This window comes from Oryctolagus cuniculus, chromosome 12 (genome assembly GCF_964237555.1).
Source record: "Oryctolagus cuniculus chromosome 12, mOryCun1.1, whole genome shotgun sequence".
In the NCBI taxonomy this organism is placed as follows: Eukaryota; Metazoa; Chordata; class Mammalia; order Lagomorpha; family Leporidae; genus Oryctolagus; species Oryctolagus cuniculus.
The window spans coordinates 26,418,066-26,439,543 of record NC_091443.1 but is presented as its reverse complement, the minus strand read 5'-3'; the positions used below and the strand labels follow the sequence as shown (position 1 = coordinate 26,439,543).

At 47.6% G+C, this 21,478-nt stretch overlaps 3 protein-coding genes and 1 non-coding gene across 5 annotated transcripts; 2 read left to right on the top strand and 2 right to left on the bottom strand.

Annotated features, from left to right (window-relative positions):
- Positions 1-3,290: 3,290 nt before the first annotated feature.
- On the top strand, positions 3,291-3,564 carry LOC127484029 (small Cajal body-specific RNA 13). The gene has a single exon (XR_007910810.2). It is a non-coding gene; the product is annotated as a small Cajal body-specific RNA 13 (non-coding RNA).
- Positions 3,565-6,972: 3,408 nt separating this feature from the next.
- Positions 6,973-8,304, bottom strand: RPL36AL (ribosomal protein L36a like). Its single transcript, XM_002718228.5, has 2 exons — positions 8,184-8,304; positions 6,973-7,436 (listed from the first exon to the last, which is right to left on the bottom strand). The coding sequence occupies exon 2, from the start codon at positions 7,407-7,409 to the stop codon at positions 7,089-7,091; it is 321 nt and encodes a 106-aa protein (XP_002718274.1). The 5' UTR covers positions 7,410-7,436; positions 8,184-8,304; the 3' UTR covers positions 6,973-7,088.
- Positions 8,305-8,365: 61 nt separating this feature from the next.
- MGAT2 (alpha-1,6-mannosyl-glycoprotein 2-beta-N-acetylglucosaminyltransferase) lies at positions 8,366-10,913 on the top strand. Its single transcript, XM_008269624.4, has one exon. It carries the CDS (start codon positions 8,868-8,870, stop codon positions 10,209-10,211), a length of 1,344 nt encoding a protein of 447 aa, XP_008267846.2. The 5' UTR covers positions 8,366-8,867; the 3' UTR covers positions 10,212-10,913.
- Positions 10,914-13,302: 2,389 nt separating this feature from the next.
- Positions 13,303-20,129, bottom strand: DNAAF2 (dynein axonemal assembly factor 2). Of its 2 annotated transcripts, XM_008269626.4 has the most exons (3): positions 18,227-20,129; positions 15,221-15,364; positions 13,303-13,935 (listed from the first exon to the last, which is right to left on the bottom strand). In XM_008269626.4, exons 1-3 carry the CDS (start codon positions 19,997-19,999, stop codon positions 13,432-13,434), a joined length of 2,421 nt encoding a protein of 806 aa, XP_008267848.3. In that variant the 5' UTR covers positions 20,000-20,129; the 3' UTR covers positions 13,303-13,431. The 2 variants fall into 2 exon arrangements, with proteins under 2 accessions (XP_008267848.3, XP_069909797.1); XM_070053696.1 differs by lacking the exon at positions 15,221-15,364.
- Between the last annotated feature and the right edge of the window lie 1,349 nt (positions 20,130-21,478).

Here is a 21,478-nt window from a genome sequence, read left to right as displayed (position 1 = left end):
GTAACTGCTTTTAAAAAAACAAATTGAGTTTTTGTATGCAGAAAAATACACCATTTATTTATTTATTTTAGTTTATTTTATTTATTTGAAAGAGTTATAGAGAGGGGTAGAGACAGAGAGAGAAAGAGATCTTCCATCCACTGATTCACTCCCCAATTGGCCGCGACGACTGGAGCTGTGCCGATCTGAAGCCAGGAGCCAGGAGCTTCTTCCAGGTCTCCCACGCAGACGCAGGGGCCCAAGGACTTGGGCCATCTTCTACTGCTTTCCCAGGCCATAGCAGAGAGCTGGATCAGAAGAGGAGCAGCCGGGGCCGGCGCCGTGGCTCACTAGGCTAATCCTCCGCCTAGCGGCGCCGGCACACCGGGTTCTAGTCCCGGTCGGGGCGCCGGATTCTGTCCCGGTTGCCCCTCTTCCAGGCCAGCCCTCTGCTGTGGCCAGGGAGTGCAGTGGAGGATGGCCCAGGTGCTTGGGCCCTGCACCCCATGGGAGACCAGGAAAAGCACCTGGCTCCTGGCTCCTGCCATCGGATCAGTGCGGTGCGCCAGCCGCAGCGCGCCAGCCGCGGCGGCCATTGGAGGGTGAACCAACGGCAAAAGGAAGACCTTTCTCTCTGTCTCTCTCTCTCACTGTCCACTCTGCCTGTCAAAACAAAAAACAAAAAACAAAAAAAAAAAAAAAGAGGAGCAGCCGGGACCAGAACCGGCACCCACATGGGATGCCTGCACTTCAGGCCAGGGCTTTAACCCTCTGCGCCACAGCGCCGGCCCCAAAATACACCATTTATAAGACGTTCTAAGTTACAATGAATACTTACTATGAAACTAGTCTATATAAGATTGAACATCCTTAACCTAGCAATCTTAAGTCCAAAATGCTCCAAACTCTGAAACTTTTTGAATGCAGATAGGACATCACAAATAAAAAAATTCCACAACTTTGTGTGACAGGTTACAGTTAAAATGCAGGACCACTAAAAATAATGCATAAAATTACCTTCAGAGGTCGGCATTGTGGCTTATAAGTGAAACCACCACCTCTAGTCCCGGCATCCCCTGTGGATGCTGGTTTGAATCCCAGCTACTCTACTTCCAATCCAGCTCTCTGCTATGGCCTGGGAAAGCAGTAGAAGATGGCCCAAGTCCTTGGGCTCCTGCACCCACATGAGAAGACCCAGAAGAAGCTCCTGGCTCCTGGCTTCGGATTGGCCCAACTCTGGCCATTGTGGCCATTTGGAGAGTAAACCAGCAGATAGAAGACCTCTCTGTCTCTCTGCCTCTGCCTCTCTCTTTAACTCTGCCTTTCAAATAAATAAATAAATCTTTAAAAAAAAAATCACCTCCAGGGGCGGCACATTTGCCCTAGCACTTAAGATACCTATTGGATTCCCATATTGCAGTCTGGGTTTGAATCCTGGATCCACTTTTGATTTCACCTTCCTGCTGATGTGCACCCTGAGAGGGAGTAGTGACAGCTCAACAGCTGGATCCCTGCCAACCATGTAGGAGACCTAGATTGAGTTCCATCTCCCAGCTTTAGCCTAGCCCAGCCAGCTGTGGCCACAGCAGACATTTGGGGAATGAGCCAGAGGATGGGAGCTCACTCTTGCTCGTTCTCAAATAAATACAGGGTTTTTTTTAAGATTTATTTATTTATATGAAAGAGTTACACAGAGAAGGAGAGGCAGAGAGAGAGAGAGAGAGAGAGAGAGAGAGAGAGAGAGAGAGGTCCTCCATCCAGTGGTTCACTGCCCAGTTGGCTACAACGGCTGGAGCTGTGCCGATCCAAAGCCAGGAGCTTCTTCCAGGTCTCCCATGCGGGTGCATTCGACTGCTTTCCCAGGCCATAGCAGAGAGCTGGATTGGAGGTGGAGCACCCAGGACTTGAACTGGTGCCCATAGGGGATGCCAGCGCTGCAGGTGGCAGCTTTACCCACTACACCACAGTTCCAGCCCCAAATACATTTTTTAAAAATTACCTTCAGGGGGCTGGCATTGTGGTGCAGCAAGTTGAGCCACTGCCTGTGATGGCAGCACCCTATATGAGCACCTATTCGAGGCCCAGCTGTTCTACTTCTGATCCAGCTGCCTGCCAATGTGACTGGGAAAGCAACAGAAGATGGCCCAAGTGGTTGGGTTCCTGCTACCCTCATGGGAGACCTGGTTGGACCTCTAGGCTCCTGGCTTCAGCCTGGCCCAGCCCTGGTCATTGTAGGCATTTGGGGAGTGAATCAGAGGATGAAAGATATCACTGTCTCCCTCTCTAACTCTTGCTTTCAAATAATCTTTTGGTTTTTAAAGATTTATTTATTTATTTGAAAGGCAGCATTATAAAGAGAGAAAGAAGGCTTCCATCCACTGGTTCACTCCTGCAATGGCCGGAACTGGGCTGATTCAAAGCCAGGAGCCAGAAGCTTCTTCCTGGTCTCCCACATGGGTGTAGGGGCCCAAGGACTTGGGACATCTTGCACTGCTTTCCAGGCCATAGCAGAGAGCTGGATCAGAAGTGGTACAAACGGCAAAGGAAGACCTTTCTCTCTGTCTCTTTCTCACTGTCCACTCTGCCTGTCAAAAAAAAAAAAAAGAAGTGGTACAGCCAGGTCTGGAACCAGCACCCTTATGGGATGCCGGCACTGCAGGTGGCAGCTTTACCGCTATACCACAGCGCTAGCCCCTTTCAAATAAGTAATTTTTTTAAAAAATTTACCTTCAGAGGCCGGCGCCGTGGCTCAATAGGCTAATCCTCCACCTTGTGGCACTGGCACACCGGGTTCTAGTCCAGGTCAGGGTGCCGGATTCTGTCCCGGTTGCCCCTCTTCCAGGCCAGCTCTCTGCTGTGGCCTGGGAGTGCAGTGGAGGATGGCCCAAGTGCTTGGGCCTGTACCCCATGGGAGACCAGGAGAAGCACCTGGCTTCTGCCATTGGATCAGCGTGGTGCACTGGCCGCAGCGCGCCGGCCGCGGCAGCCATTGGAGGGTGAACCAACAGCAAAAGGAAGACCTTTCTCTCTGTCTCTCTCTCACTGTCCACTCTGCCTGTCAAAAAAAAAAAAAAAAAAAAAATTTACCTTCAGGCTACATGGATAAGTTGTATATGAAACATAAATTAATTTTGTGTTTTGACTTGGGTTCCATCCCTGAGATATCTTGTTAAATGCAGATATTCCAAAAATCTGAAAAAGTCCAAAATGAAATACTAGTCCCAAGCACTTGGGATAACAAGTGCTCAACCTGTATTGTTAAGCATTCCTTATTTTGTTTCTCATATTCCTTTCTTTAAAAAATTATTTGACACCTGCAGCCTGGGCGCCTCGCAGGGTCGGAGGTCCCCAGCGCTCACCAGACTTGCAGACACAACATACTCCAGAGGGAGCTGAGGCATGGCTGCCCCAGAGCTGGGGGCTCCATGTGCAATTTTCCTCTGATAGCTCCTGGCTGCTATTGCCATGGAGATGATGGCTATGCCCTGTCATTATCGATCCACCAACAAGAAGAGAAGCTTTGCAGTCGAGATACTGTTTGGCAGATGGAGTGGTTTCTTTTTTTTTTTTTTTTTTTTTTTTTTTTTTTTTTGACAGGCAGAGTGGACAGTGAGAGAGAGAGACAGAGAGAAAGGTCTTCCTTTGCCGTTGGTTCACCCTCCAATGGCCGCCGCGGTTGGCGCGCTGCGGCCGGCGCACCGCACTGATCCGATGGCAGGAGCCAGGAGCCAGGTGCTTTTCCTGGTCTCCCATGGGGTGCAGGGCCCAAGCACCCGGGCCATCCTCCACTGCACTCCCTGGCCACAGCAGAGGGCTGGCCTGGAAGAGGGGCAACCGGGACAGAATCCGGAGCCCCTACCGGGACTAGAATCCGGTGTGCCGGCGCCGCTAGGCGGAGGATTAGCCTAGTGAGCCGCGGCGCCGGCTTGGAGTGGTTTCTGTTGGACACTAAGTACTGCTACAAATGAAAAAAATAAATTAATTAAAAAATTATTTGAAAGGCAGAGTTAGAGGAAGAAATGGAGAGATCTTCCATCCTCTGGCTCACTCCCTAAATGGCTGCAATGGCTGGACCTGGGTCAGGCCAAAGCGAGGAGGCAGGAGCTGCTTCTAGGTCTCCCATGTATGTGGTGGAGGCCTAAGCACTTCAGCCATTTTTTCTTGCCTTCTTAGGCACATAAGCAGGGAGTTGGATCAAAAGTGGAGCAGCCTACTTACTCTTAGCTCCTTGATAATGTGTCTGGGAAAGCAGTGGAAGATGGCCCAAGTACTCATGGGAGACCTAAAGCTCCTGGCTCCTGGCTTTGGACCAACCCGGCTCTGGCCACTGCAGCCATTTGGGGAGTGAATCAGGGTATGGAAGCTCTGTCTCTTCCTCTCTCTGCAGACTCTTTCAAATAAATCAATCTTTAAAAAAGTCAGTGTCTCCTGTTCATTCTCTTCATTACCACTGCTCCACTTCAAATCAGACTTTCTACTAGACTACTCAGCCTCAGCTTGTTTTGGGGAACAAAGGAAAGACTCAGTTTCTGGAGAAAAGCCTCCTTGGTGTTGGCATGTCATTGCTGTTTTGTGCTTGGAGGTAGGTTCTCCAAGAAAACTCTTTCAGAATAACCGCATCTATTGTCCTTAAAATGTTTGAGAATGTTTTTTGTCTTCTCAAAATTCAAATATTCGTGAATAAATTGTTTTAAATGTTAGAACAGTTATGCTCTCCAAAACAGTTTTGGGTGTGTAGCCTAGTGGTCATGATGACTGCATTCTGCATCAGAGTGTCTGCGTTCGATTCCTGGCTCCAGCTTCGTACCAGTTAAGACCCTGGGAGGCAATGGTAATGACTCAAGTAATTTGGTTTCTGTCACCACTTGGGAGACCTAAATTCACTTCCTTCCTGCAGTCCTGGCAATTGCAAGCCATTTGGCAAATGAAACCAACAGATAGGATGCGGCTATCACTCTGCTTCTCAAGTTAAGAAAAAAGCTTCTACTCAGAGATCTTTTCTCTGAGAGGGTAGGCATTGGTCCAAAGAAATAATTATTTGTACTTAAAATTTGTATTGCTAGAGGTCAAATTCTTTTTTTAAAGATTTTTTTTTTGAAAGTGTTACAGAGGTAGAAAGATAGGTCTTCCATCTGCTGGTTCACTCCTTTAAATGGCCACAACAGCTGGACCTGAACTGAGCTGAGCAGATCAAAGCCAGAAGCCTCTTCTGAGTCTCCCATTGGGTGCAAGGGCCATCTTCTACTGCTTTCCCATATAGCCTACTATGTCACAGCAGTGGCCGCTGTTTATTTTTCCTCTTACTTAATACTCAGCTTGTTTTTGGCTTTCACAGGTTATTAATAGTGTTGATTCTTTTCTGAGTTTCAGCTTTACTTTGTCTTCACTCATAAATGCTTGCCTTCCACTCTCTTGTTAAGAACTTTAACATTTGTGTATTCCTATTGGATATGTTCTAAGTTCAAAAAGTTTATACTTTCATGGACTGGTAATTTTTTCACTTCCATTAGCTTCCTACTTTTGAGGCTGGAAGTCAACTTTAAACTCCTGCCTTTATATTTAAGACCATGTGTTGCCCAATAAACTAGCCACATGCAGCTACTTAGCACTAGATCGGAGTATAATTCAGGAACTGCATTTTTAATTTGAATAGCTATATGTGGCTAGTGGCACAAGGTCATTTCTTCTAAGTTCTGTGGCCTAACTTGGATCTTCTGCTCCACCTACTATGTACAGGCCTGGTGTAGCCTTTTTTCTTGAAGTTCAATTGAGGTCCTTACCAGCTGCTTATCAATCAAGATTATGAAGTCACTCAACATACACAGTAACCATCCCTCATCCTGAGTTTGTTACCCACAGTCAACCAGGTTCTAGAAATATAAAATGGAAAATTCCAAAATTCAAACTTTACATTGCATGCTGTTCTGATAGCATGATGAAATCTGCCATTTGGGGCTGGCACATCATAAAATTGCCAGCATCACTACTATTGCACTTTAGTGCTTTTTTTTTATTTTATTTGAAAGGCAGAGTTACAGAGTGACTTCCCCTACAAAGGTTAAGCCTCTGGGATCCCACATGGGTGCCAATTTGAGTCCCGGATGCTCCTCTTTCAATCCACTGATGGTCTGGGAAAGCCATGGAAGACCCAGAAAAAGACCCTGGCTCCTGGCTTCCAGTCAGCTCATTTCAGCTCAGCTCTGGCCATTATGACCACCTAGGGAGTGAACTAGTGGACGGAAGACCTCTGCTTTCCCTGTCTGTAACTCTGCCTCTCAAATAAGTCTTTTAAAAGTGTGATCAAATAACACAAACTTAAAAAATCTTGCCATTCTGCTGAGAATGTAAAACCATTGGTCACCTTATACACATGTTACTATCACATTATCAGTGTGGTGTGTCACCCTTGCACCAGGGACCAGTGCAGCACCAGCATCCCATATGGGCACTGGTTTAAGTCCCAGCTGCTCCACTTTTGATCCAACTCTGCTATGGCCTGGGAAAGCAGTAGATGGCCCAAGTCCTTGAGTCTCTTGCACCCACGTGGGAGACCTGGAAGAAGCTCCTGCCTCCCAATCCGCCCAGCTCTGGCCATTTGGGGAGTGAACCAACAGATGGAGAACCTCTCTCTAACTCTGCCTTTCAAATAAAATCTTAAGTGATGCTGGCAATTTTATAATAGCACATTGTTATTACTGTTCTTAATCTTACAAATTAAACTATCATACATAGAGGAAAAAACAGTATATATAGATACCATCTACAGTTAGTCTTTTTTAACATCTCCAGTTTATAAGGAGAGACTACTATGTATTTGAAACTAGCAGGAAGGCAAAGTTTAAAATGCCAGGTTTTTCCCCTATTATTTTCTATAATCAGGTTATAAGATTTGAGGCAGGATTCCTGTAAATACAAAGTATCAATTCTTAGGAAAAGAACTGTTATTAACACTAAACACCCGATTCCATATATTAGCCAAAAAATACAAAAGACTTGGGTATGAATATCACTGTATTTATTTTCCTACAGGTTAATTTTTATAAAGCCTCAACATATTTGTCCCAAAATTAAGTAAGAACCAAAAAAAGAAAGAAAAAAATCCCCCAAGTTTAGAACTGGATCACTTGGCCCTTTCTCTTCTTATCTCCACCCAGTTCAAAATGCTTGCATCTCTTAATGGCCAGCATCCTCTTGGATCTGCAGTTGGGCTCAACACATTCAAGCCGTAGCACAATCTTCTTCGTGGTTTTAGCTTTCTTCCGGAAAATTGGCTTTGTCTGCCCACCATAGCCACTCTGCTTCCGATCATAGCGCCTCTTCCCCTGGGCATACAGGGAATCCTTGCCCTTCTTATACTGGGTCACTTTGTGAGGCTGATGCTTGCCACACTTCTTACAGAAAGTCCTTCGGGTTTTAGGTACATTGACCATTTTTTTCTTTTTTCAGTACGATGAAAACTGTAGTCACAGATGTAAAACAAAGTAGCAGGCATTAGACATTTTTCGAAGTCAAAGTGCTATACAAAATAAGCTATTTATAGGAATGCAGCACTACCTAAGTGATTTAGAACCGCACCAGGCCCTCATGCGCCGCACCGTCACGTGCACACCTCTATGGAAGGCTTTTAAGCTACTGCGGCATTTACAGAACAAGACTCGCTTTAAAAAGCAAGCGCAGGAGGCCCAGTACGGTCACTTCTCTATACAAAGTGGCTTCCCTTGACGCTTAAGTTTCCTTAACTGTGGCCCAAAAAGAAAAATCGTGGCGATGGTGCGATCTAACCTTCCACAGAGGGAGATGCTGAGACGTGAAGTTTCTTCGCTACTTCCTGCCCCACACCCACCTGCTCCATTTTCTAGCTCCCGGCTATGGCTACTCAGTACGCAACGTAGCAGGCTACGGCTATGACCCGCCCCGTTCCTTCTCCGAGAACCGCACCAGTCTGGCTTCACGCTTCCTCCCCGAAGCCCGGGCCCCGTCAGCAGCCCCGAGAGCTGACGTGTCCTTCACAAGCCGGCGTGCCTTGCGGCCCGGGAGCCGCCATGCCTGAGCGCCTTTCCCAAACGGCCACGCCGGCTCTTGACTTCAACTAAGCCAAGGCAGCAGGTGTTGCTCTCCCTTTTGCACGACGCCCTTATCCACCCCCCGGATTCTGAGCGACAGCGCCTCCCGGTCAAACGGCTACAGCCTGGCTCTCAGCTTACCGGGAAACTCAGCGACCGCACTCCTCGCCTCGCGCCGCTCGCGCCTCACAGGAAAGGGAGGGAGGAGGCGGAAGTAGGAACTGAACCTGAGCGACAGTGCCGCGAGCCAATAGGCAGCCGGCCACGGCGGCCGGGCGCCTCGGGACGCGTCTGGGAAGCGCCAACCAACGGCCTAAGGGGGCGGGCCGGAGGGGTGTGGGCCAGAGGGCCGCGGCGTTCCGCGGGCAAGTCGCGGATTGTCAGAACGGTCGTCGCCGAACAGGGGCGAGGTTGCGTCGCTCGGTGCTGCCGGTCCGGGGCTCGCCTAAGAATGAGAGCGCAAAGGACGCAGGGCCGCTGGAGGCGCAGGTAACGGAGCTGGGGCGCGGTGGGTCTGCTTCCGGGACCCGTGGTGCTGAATGGAGGGGACTGAGGCGACGCCAAGCCGCGGCTCCTAGCCGCGGGGCCGCTGCTTGAGCTGCAGCTGCCAGGCGAGGATGTGTGGAGCCCGAGCGGCGTGAGGCAGCTGAGAGCCTTCGGGTCCCAGGACCCCTGGGGCCCGATATGAGTTAGCGCGGGCCGCCGCGGGGGCCAGTTCCTGCCGCTGCAGGCCAGAGCGACGGCCGCCGCCCGCCCGCCCCCTCCGTGCAGAAGCCGCCAGCTCCTTTCCGCGCCCGCCTGCCCTCTCTCCCGGTCCTGAAGACCATGAGGTTCCGCATCTACAAGCGGAAGGTGCTAATCTTGACGCTCGTGGTGGCCGCCTGCGGCTTCGTCCTTTGGAGCAGCAATGGGCGACAAAGGAAGAACGAGGCCCTTGCCCCGCCGCTGCTGGACGCCGAGCCCGCGCGGGCTGCGGGCGGCCGTGGCGGGGACCATCCCGCCGTGTCCGTGGGCATCCGCAGGGTCTCCAACGAGTCGGCAGCCCCGCTGGTGCCGGCGGCCGCGCAGCCCGAGGCGGACAACCAGACGCTGCGCTACCGGTCCCTGGTGTACCAGCTGAACTTTGATCAGACGCTGAGGAATGTCGATAAGGCTGGCTCCTGGGCCCCCCGGGAGCTGGTGCTGGTGGTCCAGGTGCATAACCGACTCGAATACCTCAGACTGCTGCTGGACTCACTTCGCAAAGCCCAGGGCATTGAAGATGTCCTGGTCATCTTCAGCCACGACTTCTGGTCCCCAGAGATCAATCAGCTAATCGCCGGAGTGGATTTCTGTCCGATTCTGCAGGTGTTCTTTCCTTTCAGCATTCAGTTGTACCCCAACGAGTTTCCGGGCAGTGACCCCAGAGACTGCCCCAGAGACTTGCAGAAGAACGCAGCTTTGAAGTTGGGGTGCATTAATGCTGAGTACCCTGACTCATTTGGTCATTATAGAGAGGCCAAGTTTTCCCAGACCAAGCATCACTGGTGGTGGAAGCTGCATTTTGTGTGGGAAAGGGTCAAAGTTCTACAGGATTATGCTGGCCTTATCCTTTTCCTAGAAGAGGATCATTACTTAGCCCCAGATTTTTATCATGTCTTCAAAAAGATGTGGAAGCTGAGACAGCAGGAGTGCCCTGAGTGTGATGTTCTCTCCCTAGGGACCTATACCGCCAGCCGGAGTTTCCACGGCATTGCTCACAAGGTAGATGTGAAAACTTGGAAATCCACAGAGCACAATATGGGTCTAGCCTTAACCCGCAATGCATACCAGAAGCTGATCGAGTGCACAGACACTTTCTGTACCTACGATGATTATAACTGGGACTGGACCCTTCAATATTTGACTGTATCTTGTCTTCCAAAACTCTGGAGAGTGCTGGTTCCTCAAGTTCCCAGGGTTTTTCACGCTGGAGACTGTGGTATGCATCACAAGAAAACCTGTAGGCCATTCACCCAGAGTGCCCAGATTGAGTCACTCTTAAATAGTAACAGACAGTACATGTTTCCAGAAACTCTAATTATCAGTGAGAAGTCTCCTGTGGTATCCATTGCCTCACCTAGAAAAAATGGAGGGTGGGGAGATATTAGGGACCACGAACTCTGTAAAAGTTATAGAAGACTGCAGTGAAAAAAAATCACAGTGGCAAAAGTGACAGTCTTCTATTTTTGATATTTGTCCAAACAGGATATACAGTTGAATAAAAGGGTTTAGGAACTGGTTTCTGCTTTAATACAAAAAAAGAATTCTTGTAAAAGGTGTCCAAATATATAGTATTCTTTTTGTTGTGTCTGATTAAGATTTAAAACTGAAGTTTTCACTTTGGGAGTTGGGTTTTAAAGCTCAAATCTGTATTGCTAAAGATTATGATTATTGTTGATACGAGGGGAAATTTTATTTAAATTGCATCTATTAATCTTTTTATCTGAAACTTTGTACACTTTTCCACTTTGAAAACTTATTTTACGTACAGCAAAATTTATTTAAAACTCATAGCAGCAAAAAGTATTATAATTAAATCATTAGAGTATTAATGGAACAAGCCGTTTCACTCTTGACACAGTTATTAGGAAAGGGATTGCTTCACTGGTTCATAATTCAGAAGTTTATGTTTTTTAAACACCTTGGCAGAAAGTCATTTGCAGTATTATGGATTCATCTGTTGTGTTAAGATTTGCCTGTGCTTTGGAACCTTCACAGAACACACTTTGTTTGGAATGTATTTGAGTGATAAGAAAGTTTAAACATTGTTTTCACCTCAATATAGAAATACAATGGTCTTTTTTTTTTCATTAGTGCTACCAAAATAAAGTACTCATTTTTGCATAAAAAGGTCCCTAATCATTTTGCAGAATAAGTTGTTCACTCTTTATACTGAAATTTAGCAGACATTCTAGAAATACTGCAAGTTAAAATTACATTTAATATTTGCTAACTGTACCTGGTAGAAACGAGTTTGAAATAAAACTCAGCTTATGACAGTACATTCCCTCCAGAAGAAACTGGCTTTCAAATTAGCCAGGCATAGATAATGAACAATCAGAAGCTGCTATGTAAGGGAAATACAGCCTAAATTGTTTCTGAAGGCCAGAAATGATACCAACTTCAGTGGTGCCAAATGAAACTTGTTCTAGTGCCAGATTTAACTTTAAACATATAAATAGGAAATAGGTTTAACATTTAATCAAAAATTACTCAAACTAATTTGCATAAAGGTATTACTATGTCATTTTAACCTAAGAAAACTTAAATGGTCTCGACTGCATAAATTTTAGATTCATAGTGTTTGAAAATTGTGTATGTTCATGTAAGGCGAGGTAAATAATTCTCTATGAGCTACATTCTACCTTCAAAGTCTGTCTGATGCTCGATTTGCCTGGGGATTGTAAATGTACGTCAGGATGAAGCCAGGCTTTCTACCAGCTTTAGTACTTTGACCTAATGTCAACAGTTCAAAGGACTAAGCAAAGGCCAGAGTCTGTATTAGCTGAGTTTAGAACAGAGATACATCAGCTCAGGGCCCTGGGGGTACTGATTAGATCCACAAGTATTTCCTTTTCTACATTTTCTTTAATGCTCTCCTAAAAATTTGTGAGAAATAGTGTTAGATTTTTTTTTTTTTTAAGATTTATTTGAAAGAGTTACACGGAGAGAAGAGGCAGAGAGAGGTCTTCCATCCACTGGTTCACACTCCAGTTGGCCGCAACGGTCGCAGCTGTGCCAATCCAAAGCCAGGAGCCAGGAGCTTCTTCCAGGTCTCCCACACGGGTGCAGGGGCCCAAGAACTTGGGCCATCTTCTGCTTTCCTAGGCCATAGCAGAGAGCTGGATCACAAGTGGAGCAGCCATGTCTCGAACCAGCACCCATATGGAATGCTGGCACTTCAGGCTAGGGCATTAACCCGCTGCGCCACAGTGCCAGCCCCAAGATTTTCTCTTTTTAAAAAAGACATTTATTTAAGGGAGTTAGATGGATGGATCCCCAAAATGTCCGCAATGGCTGCAGCTGGGTTGATCTGGAGCCAGCAGCTTCTTCCAGGTCTCCCAACTGAGTGCAGGGTTCCAACCACTTGGGCCATCTTCTGCCTTCCTAGGTACATCAGTAGGGAGTTAAGGGAGCTAGAGGGGAAGTGGAGCAGGTGCCCATATGGGATGCAGTAGAAGACGGCCCAAGTCCTTGGGCCCCTGCACCCACGTGGGAGACCGGGAAGAAGCTCCTCGCTCCTGGCTTCAGATCAGCGTAGCTCCGGTTGTTGTAGCCAGAGTGATCCAGCGGAAGGAAGACCTCTCTCCCTAACTCATCTTCTACTGCTTTCCCAGGCCACAACAGAGAGCTGGATTGGAAGTGGAGCATCAAGAGCAGGTATATGGGAAAAGTAAAATGTAGCTGAGGCAAAAATCCTGAATTTCATTTAGTTTATCTGCAGTTGTTAACATGGTTCATATTGGTTAGTGAAGTTCTTTCCCCTCCAGAGAGCCAGCATTGGAGCACAGTAAGTTAAGGCCGCTGCTTACTAAGCAAACATTCCATAGTAGAGTGCCAGTTCCAGTACAGGCAGCTCTGCTTTCCACCCAGCTTCCTACCACCCATGTGGGAGATCAGGATGGAGTTCTTAGTTCCTGGCTTTGGCCAGCCCCATCTCAGACCTGGTTGTTGGGACCACTGTGAACAGGTTTCTTTCTCTGTTGCTCATTCAAGTTAAGAAAAAAGCTGCTTTAGTTGAAGCATAAATAGTGAGACTTAAAAACAATTAGTTTCTACCCCCTTACAAGGATACTAATATTTCTAGTTATTGCATTCTTGAGAAGTACTTCATGGGACAAGTTAGTATTTTGAAACTTTGAAAAAATAATGGGGCCAGCCGCCTGCAATGCCAGCATTACATATGGGCACCAGTTCGAGTGCCAGCTGCTCCACTTCTGATCCAGCTCTCTGCTATGGCTTGGGAAAGCAGTAGAAGATGGCCCAAGTGCTTCGACCCCTGCACCCACGTGGGAGACCCGGAAACAGCTCCTGGCTTTGGATTGGCGCAGCTCTGACCATTGCAGCCAATTAGGGAGTGAACCAGCAGATGGAAGACCTTTCTCTCTGCCTGTCCTTCTCTTTGTAACTCTTTAAAATAAACAAATCTTAAAAAAAATACACATTTATCAGAAAAATCACAAAATTTATCTCCATAATTAAGGAAACAAACTCTAGAGGCAAAAAGACATATCTCCAATTTCTCCATCAGAGTAAAAGTTTTAATTTTATATTTTGTTGAATATCTTTGGTTTTAATGATTAACAAAAACTTAAAAGATCCCCAGATTTTTTCACTCTTAACGTTCAAATCCCAAAATTATATATAATTAGTCCAAGTCATATAGCAAGGAATTCTGAAAACTGAATGCACAGTGAGTCACATGATCTTTAATAATCTGCACACTACCATCCTGCATATTGATTTCTTTTATGCTGTCAAAATCTGGTATATTGTGAACTGCTTTTGTGGTCAGTGATGAAGATAGATGATCTCCACGGAATTCTTTCTCTTCATTTATTACTGATTCTTTTGAAGTGTCTTTTTCTTCAGCTGAGTAAGTAGCACTCATTTCTTTGAAAACTTGAGGTTCCATTTTTGACTCAGGTTTCTGAGATTTTTCAAATAGCATCTGAGAAGCATTGAGAGACTCCTGTTCAGTTGCAGTTGAACCACAACTATCTATTTCTAGTGCTTTAGCTGCTATTGATGAGTCAGAATCAGTTGTACGAGTGATAAAATGGTCTACATTTTCCTTTTCAGTTAGATGACTTCCTTCATTGACTTTGTCTTCCTTTCCTTGAAGCTTATCAGAGTTACTAGATTCTTGTACCTGTGTCGTGAGAAAGAACAAATTAATTCTTTGCAAGAAGAGAAAATTAAATTGTATCCCCTGGAAATAAGGGTTTTTAAAAACCTTTGCAGACCTACACGTACGTTTCCAGGCTTCCCCCTGAAGTCATCCTCCAGATGCTACCACTTTTTAAAAAGAGTTATTTATTTGAAAGTTACAGAGAGAGAGGGGGAGACAAAGCTTCCGTCTGCTGGTTTACTCCCAGATGGCCACAATGGCCTTGGCCGAAGCCAGGAATCCCATGTGGGTGGCAGGGGCTCAAGCACCTGGATCATCTGCTGCTGCTTTCTCAGGCCATCAGCAGAAAGCTGGACTGGAAGTGGAGCAGCCAGGACACGAACTGGCATCCATATAGGAAGTCAGCAGGGCAGGCTACGGCTTTACTCGCCAGCCCTGCCAGTTATTTTTTAACAATGCAAACCTGGCATTAGTTTTCTGATTAAATCCTTTCTCTAATTCCTCATCTCCTTCAATATAAATAATCCAGGTTTTTTATAAAGGCCTACAAAACTCTTTAACAGACATTCTTTTATAAGGGCATTGTTGAATTTCTTTAATTTCTGTGATTAGAGCCACTGTTCTCCCATTTATATATCAGTCATTTGTTGTAGTCAGTAAATTATTGTGTCCAATATTAAAGACAAAATGATCAAACTGGGGCCGGTGTTGTGGTGCAGTGGGTTAAGCCACTGCTTGTGATGCTGGCATCCCATATGAGTGCCAGATGGCCCAAGTACGTGGGAAACCCAGATGGAGTTCCAAGCTCTTGGTTTCAGTTTGGCCCAGCCTTTGCCACTGCAACCATTTGGGGAGTGAATCAGCTGATGGAAGATCAGTCTTTCTCTGTAACTCTGCTTTTCAAATAAATAAACAAAGATTAAGAAAACACCTCCCCCCGCCCCCCCAAAAAAAGCAATCCAACCAAACTGAAACTGCCTCATAGGTCAGTCTTGACATAAATGTACCCAGGAAGAATGAACGAACTGACATAATTCTCAAGGTTTGAGAATGGCAAGATTTAGCATTTACTCCTGGATGAATATTCAAACTTACCAAATATTAGTTTTTTTGTTCATTAGAAGGTTATTTTTGAATGAAATGAGGTAATGTGAAAATGTGAACATTTAGTAAATACACAGACAAAAGTCTAAACATCACTCTTCCCTGCCATTAAATATCATTTCCTTTAAAGTTACGACATTAAGAAATCAAAATTTAATGATATCTTTAGTCACTCCTTTATAAAGCCCACTGAAATCCTTACCTCTGCGTGAATTTGAATCTTTTTATCATTAACTTGAAGGACTTCAATTAATGGTGGGTTTGGTGGCACTGTCTGTCCCACTGGACTGCTCAGAACCTCTTCAAGAAACTCATCAACATTTTCTTCATTGACAAACAACCTTTCCTAAAAATAAAAAAAAGATAACCTTCCTTAAAAGTTGGATTCAATGCAGTGTGCCTAAAAACAATTCACAAAAACTCTCATAAAGTTATGGGTTATACTTTTTAAAATATTTTAAGGTATTTTCATGTGCTGTTTTGGAGAAAGAAAATTGAGCATTGTACAGAGCAGTAGGGGTTGTACCAAGTGTACCTAAAAAGAAAAACCCTTAGTACTTTTTCTAGGTCTATTACATCTCAGGTATGTTTTTTCTTCCAGAAAATACTACATACAAATGATATTTGTTTTTCCTTTTTTCTCTTTTCCTTTTTTTCTTAAGAGTAACATCACTTCTAAGGAAATAAATGGAATCCCAACTATAAATGTATTTCAGTTCTAGAGCACTTCTTGAGTCAGCTAAGAAATATATGTAACAGGATCTACTCAGATTTTGTGTGACCAGTTTACCTCTTAGTTCTTAGGTAAGGGCCAACTGTAATTTATTTAGAAAAAGTGCATTTTATTTCTAAGAACTGAGATAGTCCACAGTGACACTAATATATAAGAATCAGGTAGATGCTGACATGGAAAGATTTCAAAGCTGTTAGAAAATGCAAATATCACTCTTTCACCTGAATCCCAAACACAAAGCATTCTGTTTATATTCATGACAAATGAGTAAGTATATTAGGTGTTGGGAGGAGTAATCATATTAATCATATTTAAAATTACTTAAAATCAGTTCATTGTTGCTCCAAATAATCTTCCTATACACCTTTTATATACAACTTTTATAATTACAAAATAAACAGCTAATTATTTGGCCCAAATGGGAAAAAAAAAAACAAAGACAAGTTTCAAGTCTTCTGTTCAACAGTATTTGACCTTGTAAGCACCAAACAAAAGTGAACCTGGCTTTGGATCGGCGCAGCTCCGGCCACTGCGGCCATCCGGGGAGTGAGCCAGCAGATGGAAGACCTCTCTCTCTCTACCTCTCTCTGTAACTCTGTCTTTCAAATAAATAAAATAAATCTTTTTTTTTGTTTTTAAATGAACCTCTACAACAGAAAAACACCTCTATAGCTTTTCTACTGTCCATGTCTTGGGAAAATATACTCAGCCCTCAGCACTGTCTCACTGCCAGAAGCACACCAACTATTTTAACTTTTAGTAAATCCGAAATCTGTAATGGAAACGGTTATGATTAAAAGATCTGTATATACTTACCTTGTCATTCTAATAACTGATTTCAGTTTTACAGTAAAATAACACGTGGTCTCTGAGGCTCTGGGAGAATTCCCAGTGAATATTGAAGGGTTAAATAAACATTTAGTATTTTTTGTGCATAAAGCAAATTTGACCTTGATAGTTAAAAAAGTCTCTTTACATAGCGGTTCTTTTCATATAATGCACATGATGATATATTCATGATATATACCTCACTATAATGCTTTTTAAAAATTTGCTTTAATACTCACACCTGGTCCAGTACCATGGAAAGCAAAAGAATACATCATAATTCCATCAACCCTAGCAAATATTATAATTACATAATTATTAATTTCAGACTTCAAAGATAAAAAGTTGTCCTATTTTGCTCTAGTTTCTTGGCCTAAATGTTAGCATACTAGAAAATCTTATTGAAATAAATTATAAAACAGGAACTGCTGTCCATAAAGTTTTCTTCCCACACTGAGAGTTACTTTCACACTTATAAAAACAATGACAGGAAAACGACTGCTGTTTCCTAAATTTCCTCCTTCTGATAACATAAACGTACTCAGTCTCATAAAGTAGCTTACTTAGCCTATTTTACCATTTTTGGAGGGTTTCAAATTAATCACTTCTCAAAGAGACACCCAGCTCATAAAATACAGGTGTAACCGACTAGCAAATTTCTAGAAAAACAACAGGAAAAGTAAAAGTTTCAGTATAAAGCCATGGTCAAATAATTTTTATTATATAATGTGTGTAATTAGTGTTGTTTCTGGAACATGACTCTAGAATATGTTAAAAGAGGTTAACAATCTACATGTAACTTCCATACAAAGCTATCAACTGTTCATTTATGATTTTAAACTCTTTAGAACTTCAAATTTTAAGTAGGTTTTTTCAATATTTGCCAATACTTGTGCTGAATCTAAAATTCAAGAACCTCAGTAGCCTAAGAAGTATCAAACTACCAGAGAACATATGAAGTTATTCCTTCCCAGTTACTCTGCTGAGTAGGCCGGGCAACGCTCGGCCCAGTTCTAAAAGCCTTTGCCCAGGAAGAGGGCAGCTAGCGGAGGGGATGTCGAGCTCCACAACTACCCGACTTCGTTCAGTACCGGCCGTGTGTTCGCTGACCAGCAGGGACCAGAGAATGATTACAACCGACAGACGAAGAAGCACAACCCTACACTCGGGACGGAGATGCGATTTAGAGTCACAACTTCGTTTTCCCACATAAAAGCTGTGTGACACTGGCGGAGGTCCGTGACCTCTCTGGACGTCAGCTGCTGTTATTACTGCCTTTCTAAGTTGGGAAAAAGTGCTTTAAGCACTTCCAATGTGGTCATAAACGCCTGGGGAAATACGACTAGAGTCACAGCCCTTCTGCCCAGAAGCAGGCACCCTCCGCTGCTGGCCACCCCTGCCCTCCGCTTCGCAGGCGGGGGACCCAGGAGGGCAGTGCGCACACGTCGAGGACCGGAAATCCATGCGCCACTTCTTAAAAATGCTGACTGTGCACTAGCTTTCAACGTGCATACCAATTTCTAGTATTTACAGAAAAATTAAGGGTGGCTTTACTTTGTTTAGAATATATTGAGAGGGTGCCTAACAGGACACTTTAAAAGTGGCATGAAATATGTCAAACCTTAAGACTCTAAAAAGAACTGTTACCTCCAAAGATGCGTCGTTTAAGCCGTAAAACCACTGCTTCCAGTGTCCATAGCTCCCCGGAGATTTGGCCAGTTCTATCACGGCATTGTCTGAGGAAATACTAATCACGGGCTCTCTGGTGCTCAGCTTATTCTCGGGCGCAAACTGCAGAAGGAAGGCGTAAGCCGAGTCCTGCGCGGAGAAGCACACGTGGTACCCGAGGGGGCTCACGTCCCCTCGAAGGCTTTGCGGCTGGATGCGCGGCACGCCAATGAGCAGGGTCAGGGTTTCCTCATCCTGGTTACACTGCAAGGGGGGACACACAGGTCCCCTCCTCTCGGGGCAGGGACCACCGCCCATGGCCGGGTCCCCGGGCTCGCGGCCCGAGCCCGGCCGGCGCACGCCCCCTCCTCCGGCGGGAGGCTGCCCGTCGAGGCCCAGCGCTGAGGGACCAGAGGGGTCTCCGTCCCCGTCCCCAGGAGGCGGCGGCGACCCCGCGACCCCGTCAAAGTCCCGCTCCTCTCCAGCGCCAGCCGGCGGAGGTGCCACCTCGGGGCCACCTGCGGCGGGGACCCTATCGGCCGCGGTTCGGCCGGAATCCGGGGCTCCGTTCCCCACCGCGAGACCCCCGGCCAGTCCCGCCTCCTCCTCTTCCTCCTCCTCTTCCTCCGAGGCGCGGGTCGCGTCGTCAGTTCCGGCCCGGCCGGGGCTCTCTTCCGGCGCGGCGGTGGCGGCCGGCACCACGGGCAGCGTGACCACCAGCTGCCGTCGCGCCTTGTGGAACTGCGCGTGGCCGCGGCTGTCGTCCACCGGGTACGGGAGCGAGAGCCGCAGCCGGTAGTCAGGCTTCCGCGAGTCCAGGCACAGCAGCTTGCCCGTCACCTCCAGCGCCGCCTGCTCGGCCGAGCGCAACAGCGGCAGCTCGATGGTGACCACCAGCTCGCGGGGCACGGGGCTCGGGGCCGAGTCCCGGGAGCAGCGGTAGTCCTGGAGGTCCACGTGGTGGCGCTGCACCACGCTGTAGCGGGGCTCGGTGGGCGCGGGCGGCGGGGCCGGCTCCGGCGGGGACGGCGCCCGGGGCCGAGGGCCGGCGGAGCTTCCGGAAGCGGCCGGGTAGCTGTAGGGGTAGGGGAAGGCCAGGAGGGGGTCGTCTGGATCCCCCTCGGGCCGGGCCGGGGCGCCGCCGGGCAGGGGCGTGCGCAGGACGGCGGCCTCCGGGGTCCCCTTGTACTTGACCTTCAGGGTCTTGGCGTTCCTGCGGTCCAGCCTGACGCCGAACTGCTTCTGCACGGCCTCCAGGGCCGTGTCGTCCAGCATGTGGCGGAGGCGCTCGTGGCGCCGCGCCAGCGCCAGCGCGTCGGGGTGAAAGACCACGTCGTAGACGGTGTAGCGGCTGCCGCTGCGCCCCGCGTACTCGCGGGCCGGCGCCAGGCTGTAGGGCAGGATCCAGTGGCTGCCGGGCGCCCCCCGGTCGGAACCGGGCCGGCAGCTGGGCGCGCCCACCAGCGCGTTGCAGCACACGTTCACGAAGCAGCGCCGCGTCCCGTCCAGGCTGGTGCGCAGCACGTGGCCCGGCTCCGGGTGCACGAACCGCACGTCCACGCCGCGCTCCCGCTCGAGCGCGGTGATCTCCGCCTCGTAGAGCCGCCGGTTCTCCGGGTCGTTGAGCTGCTCGGCGTACTCGGAGAACATTCGCCGGAACTCGGGGTCCTGGAAGGCGGAGGTGAGCCTCTGGACCTCCTCTCCGCTCAGGTCCAAGTCCTCCAGCCGCGAGGAGGCTGCCCCTTTGGCCATGCTGCTGCCCCGCGGCTCCTCACCCTCCGGGCCAAGCCAGATGAGGGCCCGGCCGGGCAGACGCGCCGCCGAGTGCAGTGCGCGGAGCCCTGGGCAGCAGCGGCGGGTAACGGCTGGAGGCCGCGCGTGCCTGTTGCCATGGCGACAGCTCCGCCGCCCGGGGGAGGGGCAGGAATGAGCTAGGCGCCGAGGAAAGGCCAGCCGGAGCCGCTGCTGCCTTCACACCTGCCGGCCACCCTCCTGGCTGTGTTTTCTGGAGTCCTGTCCCACAGTGCATTTTCTTCTGCAGGCCGTGATTTCCAGCACTATGTGTGTTGTCCCACTCATAACGCTGTAAGATGAACTTCCCATAGAATTATAAATAATTCCCTAAATATTACTTACTCCGTAGGTGATATGTAGTTTCCTATCAAAATAGCAGGTTTTTTAAAAATTGTGTTTCCTCAGAGTGGGAGTAGACTTTAAATGCCTGCACTTTTGTGTTGACTCAGATAATCTCAGAGTATTTGACTTAGTCCTGGCAGAGTGTGTTCAAGGCAATACCATTTAGTTTGTTTGTTTGTTTGTTTGTTTTTAAGATTGATTTATTTGAAAGAGTTACACAGAAAGAGGAGAGGCAAAGAGAGTCTTCCATCCCATGGTTCACTCTCCAATTGGCCGCAACGGCCAGAGCTGCACTGATCTGAAGCCAGGAGCCTCCTCCGGGTCTCCCACATGGGTGCAGGGGCCCAAGGACTTGGACCATCTTGTACTGCTTTCCCAGGCCATAACAGAGAGTTGGATCGTAAGTAGAGCAGCTGGGTCTGGAACCAGTGCCCATATGGGATGCCAGCACTGCAGGCCAGGGCGTTAACCCACTGCGCCGGCCTCAATAGCATTTACCCTAAAGGTTTAGGAAGAATCTACAGTGGAAACAATGGAGCTAATTTTACTGCTGCCATACGATGGAATTTTATGCATTTGAAGGGATCTCATAGAAGTATATTTATTGACTGGGGTAGTTATTTAAGAATTAGTATTAGTCCGGCGCCGCAGCTCAATAGGCTAATCTTCCACCTTGCGGCGCGGGCACACCGGATTCTAGTCCCGGTTGCCCCTCTTCCAGGCCAGCTCTCTGCTGTGGCCAGGGGGTGCAGTGGAGGATGGCCAAGTGCTTGGGCCCTGCACCCCATGGGAGACCAGGAGAAGCACCTGGCTCCTGCCATCGGATCAGCGTGGTGCACCGGCCACAGCGCGCCAGCCGCGGCCGGCCATTGGAGGGTGAACCAACGGCAAAGGAAGACCTTTCTCTCTGTCTCTCTCTCTCTCTCACTGTCCACTCTGCCTGTCAAAAAAATAAAAAGAATTAGTAGTGAATCTAGTGATCGTCTGCTTTCAGCAGTACTTAGCACAGCCGGTGCTGCCGCTCCCCAGTGAGGCGGTCTCCCCAGGTTCCTCCCCTGCCTTCTCAGCGCTCGCTCTTACTCTGCCCTGCCGTCT

Coding starts and splice junctions, on each gene's coding strand:
- RPL36AL (XM_002718228.5), bottom strand. CDS start 7,409: ATGGTCAATGTACCTAAAACCCGAAGGACTTTCTGTAAGAAGTGTGGC.
- MGAT2 (XM_008269624.4), top strand. CDS start 8,868: ATGAGGTTCCGCATCTACAAGCGGAAGGTGCTAATCTTGACGCTCGTG.
- DNAAF2 (XM_008269626.4), bottom strand. CDS start 19,999: ATGGCCAAAGGGGCAGCCTCCTCGCGGCTGGAGGACTTGGACCTGAGC. Junction 15,365..18,226: donor TAAACGACGCATCTTTGGAG/GTAACAGTTCTT, acceptor TTTTATTTTTAG/GAAAGGTTGTTTGTCAATGA. Junction 13,936..15,220: donor AGATTCAAATTCACGCAGAG/GTAAGGATTTCA, acceptor CTCACGACACAG/GTACAAGAATCTAGTAACTC.